The sequence below is a fragment of the Thermobia domestica genome, chromosome 2, assembly GCF_964235325.1.
Source record: "Thermobia domestica chromosome 2, izTheDome1.hap1.1, whole genome shotgun sequence".
Classification (NCBI taxonomy): Eukaryota; Metazoa; Arthropoda; class Insecta; order Zygentoma; family Lepismatidae; genus Thermobia; species Thermobia domestica.
The window spans coordinates 136,891,449-136,895,870 of NC_137455.1; the positions used below are offsets into that span (position 1 = coordinate 136,891,449).

Sequence of the window (4,422 nt, forward strand, 5' to 3'; positions counted from 1 at the left end):
CTACTTTAAAACTCAATGAAACATTTCCCTTTAACTGACAATAATTTTAATACAAATCCCTACCAAGATTACTGGTTGGAATTTCTTTTGTCATACTACCTTCGATTTTCCCCTCAATAATTTCTTCACAAGTTTTCGGAGGTTCTTGGAAATTAGTTCTTGACTGTGTGTGTACTCGGTTACCTTCTTATTAACCTTTGCTTTATCTCTTTCATTAACATATTTTCTTTTCCCCCTTTCCTTCGGAAAATTCTGAAGGATAAATCAATTGTAGCTTATCTATATTACTCTAATAAGATCTTACGATATTCCAAGATATATACTTCATATTATAATTATTGTAATCTCCACAGCATTGTTCTTTCCACTCATTATTTCCCCTTCGAACTCAAATATTTTAAGTAAAAAACACTGAAACAAGCACCTTATTATTTTAAATAAAAACGCCCAAATATCAAATTTCATGCCTCTCATTGTGAGATATTTCGAAGGTAAGGTCATTTTATTATGATAATAGTAACCCACCTTTTTTCTTCCTTTGTAGAGGAAATGGAAAAAATAAGCTATGAGAAACGTGTCTAATTATTTTAAATGGGAAATCCATATACCACATTTCATATTTCTATCCTTCAGAGAGTCCGAGATATGAACATTTTACCATAATAGTTGCCACCCTCTATCCTCTCCTTTCCCACCGAATTTCCAAAAATTATTCCTTAGTGGGACCATACATCACAAATCCTATGCCCTGTTAAAAATTTCAAGTTTTGGCCTAGGCATTGGTCAGTCAGTCAAAACGTTTTTCTTTACTAATGTATACAGAAAATCGAATTTAAAAATACTTTAAATCAAGTGTTCCCAACCTGGTGGCTAGTGTTTCTTTCAGAAACAATGTTCCAGGGAGATACACTTAGTATTCCGGAAGGGGCACTACTGATACTGTTTTATTTATTATTATATGATAGACGTACTATTTTAGTCTCCTCCGGGCGGGGCACTCTCAGAGCTCCGAGGGGGCAGTGCCTGCCCCCCCAAAAAAAAACATGTCTGAAAGAAACACTGCAGGTCGCTCCAAGAGCGAGTAAGGACGTCGTAAGCTTCGGACAAAAGAAACTACATTATTTGTAAGTGCAAATGTTACTAATGTTGTAACAAAGAGGTGTCAAATTAATTACCGTACAAATATAGAGTAACTATTGAGTAAGAACTCTGATGCCATTAAGAACAAAGCTGGTTAAAAAATATAATACTTCATTAGATTGGTATACCGAAGTTTTTCTGGAAATAAATAGAAACTAGTGAGATAATAATAATAATAATAATAATAATAATAATAATAATAATAATAATAATAATAATAATAATAATAATAATAATCCATCTGAAATTGCAAAAGAAGTCAAACCAACGAGTATCAAGGAACAGGGAGTTGGCATGAAGTTTGAAGGATTGACGAAGGAGAGCGGGAGGCAAAGTTGGCAACAGTTAAAAGGAAGTGACCGTGGCCACGTATATTTCGATTGTTTTGTGTTTAAAATGTAGATTTCGATCAGCTATGTCCAATGGCACCACTTTTGATTTCTGGAAGGTCAAATTAGGACTCAAAAATAAAGAGTGAGATCCTTTGGGCAAAGCGGACCAATGATTGACTGGGACGAAATCGGTGTCATTCGAATAGTATCCACACGTGCATAAATAACTGATATTTCATTTTCCCGAAACTTCTATTTTGATCCCGAAATCTAACGAAAATCTGGAATTTTGGATCTTGGATTTTGGTTAATTTTCTGGATCAAAATTAAATTTTCGGGAAAATGGCATATCAATTATTCATGTAAGTGTGAATACGAGTCGGATAAGACCCATTTTGTTCAAGTCAGTCACTGGCCCGCATTGCTAAAAATCCCGGATTTTCGTTAATTTTCATGGTCAAAATAGAATTTTCAGGAATATAATATATATCAATTATTCATTGTACGTGTCGGTAATTGGCTGTCGGTAATTGTTCCGCACTGCCCAAATTATCCCATGTTTTATTTTTTTTTAAATTCCTAATTTGACCTTGAAGTGGCCGATTCCAGAAATCAAAAGTGGTGCCATGGGACAAGCTCATTGAAATATACATTTTAAACCTCAAAAATTGAAAAAAAAATGCAGGCCACCCCGGTATTTCCCCGTAACCATTATTACCATTACTTTAAACTAGCAATAAATGAATTCTCTTCATAAAGTATTTCGACTACTTTTTTTTCCTCTAAGCTCCTCACATATTCTGGAAATGAAGGGTAGATTAATAAAGAATATCGTCCGTGTTGGAACTTGTTTCTTTTGGCAGTGTCCTATGAAGCCTATTATAAAGTACCAATAGATTCAACAATAGCTTTGAGTAAACTCTCACTAACTGATTGTTACAAACAATAATACTCAATTAGTAATTGTAATACTGGAATAATATTTGCATAGTTACTACTTCTAAATTAGCAGAACAGTCTTTTGACAGTTATAAACGCAAACGAAAACTACAAAAGCTATTATAAGGTGAAACGAAGAGCAACTTGAGAATTTGTTAAATTCAAATAGATTCTATGACTAAATAATTACGTATAAAATATGCCAGATCACGGAAAAGGCAAGAAAGCCACACCAAAAACTACAGCTGCCAAAGCTGGACTTCATTTATCTGTTCGAAAAATTCATGGATTACTACGCGAAGGAAACTACGCTGAACGCGTTGGCATGACCGGATCAATTTATTTGGCTGCTGTTATGGAATACCTGACCGCGGAAGTATTGGAACTCGCTGGCAATGTTGCAATGATGGAGAGGAAAATGAGAATAACCCCTCGACATGTGCAACTTGCTGTAAACAACGATGAAGAATTGAAGAAGTTATTTGCAGGAGTTACGATTGTCGATGGAGGTGTGATGCCGCATATTCATTCTGTATTTCTTCCCAAAAAGAAAGGTGCTGCTGACAACAAGTAAAAGTTTGGAAAAGTAAAACTGCTGGACTCAACTATATTGAATTATTGCTTACAAACTTTGAAAATTATTTAGTAATTGAGTTTTGGAAAAAAAAATACTACAAATTTATAATGTATTATATTACAGTTTTGAATTGTGATTTTAGAAAATTACGTCTATCCTAATAGTAAATGTATATTTGCTGATTAACAGCACCGTTGAAAAGTTTTCTTTGACATTTTTATGGCAATTTGTATTTCTTTTCCTTGTATAACGAGAGACTGAAAAATTATGAAGATTCAATAAACATTTAATAAGTGTTTGATTTTGTTATTAATTTTCTTTAAATAAGTACTTTTCTTTTAAAACATAATATAGAAATATTATAAATACAGGGTGTATCAAAAAGGACTTTAAAACTATGAAAACATATTAATTTATTCATTTATCTTACAGACATGGCTTTGATGTCATTTTGTAGCAAAATACATCAAGGTTTGTCTCACGTAGTACCTGAGTTCAGAAATAGCGCTAGCGGCAGTTGCAGCAAAGATGGCTGCCTTTACTTGTCCCTAGCGTGCTGTTTTGGTTTGAAGAATCCAAGTCTGTGACAATTGTGCAACGTAATTTTCGTACAAAGTATGGTAAACATCCTCCTAGTAGGCCTACTATTTATCAGTGCCATAAGTGTTTTATTGAAACTGGATCTTCAGCAAGATACAACAAATCTTCAGGTCGTCCCCGTACGTCTGAAAACGTTGTATTATAACTGAGACTTCAGATGGGATGTGTACCGCATCAGCAATGGAAGCCACGTTGAATCTCTTTAGGTATACGATAAAACAAAACTTGTATTTTGGTTGATTATTATTAATCAAGTTTTGTGAATTTAATTGTTTACCCTGTTTCAAAAAGGTTAAGTTCTTTCATTATGCTTGTTTTAGTCGTAGCCCGCTCAGCTCTGGACATCGTGTCCCTGAATCTATCCAAACTCCCGCCTAGTGGATATTGTGCTCTACAAACGCTGTGTGTGTGTGTGTGTGTGTAGGTTTTCTCGGGCTCCTGTTTCCTCCCACTTTCTATATTCCAGTATTTCTTTCATTCTCATCATCGACGTCTTTTATAGTCAGCATAAGCATGGAACGTAAAACTTAAAAACAATTTTTCTTAGGGCTCTTGTAAGTAGTAGCCTTACTTTCCACATGAAATTTGACTGGAAACCTTTTGTTAACATTTACCTAGTTGTACGGAAGTACACAGGGGGTATGCCCTGGTGGTCGGTCCAATACAGACTATTTTGTAACTTTTACCTAATGTTAGGGGCGGTTTTACAGGTTTTAATACAATCTATCCTCATATGGAATTTATCTTCTATAGTATTACTATTATTCTTGTCATTATTATTACTGAAGATTTGAGAAATCAATATTACATTCTATACCAATGCAAATAAGCATA

The 4,422-nt window shown here is 34.2% G+C and overlaps 1 protein-coding gene across 1 annotated transcript; it reads left to right on the forward strand.

Moving 5' to 3' along the window:
* Positions 1-2,449: 2,449 nt before the first annotated feature.
* LOC145679739 (histone H2A-like) lies at positions 2,450-3,192 on the forward strand. Its single transcript, XM_081750302.1, has one exon. The coding sequence runs from the start codon at positions 2,611-2,613 to the stop codon at positions 2,983-2,985; it is 375 nt and encodes a 124-aa protein (XP_081606428.1). The 5' UTR covers positions 2,450-2,610; the 3' UTR covers positions 2,986-3,192.
* The last annotated feature ends 1,230 nt before the right edge of the window (positions 3,193-4,422 follow it).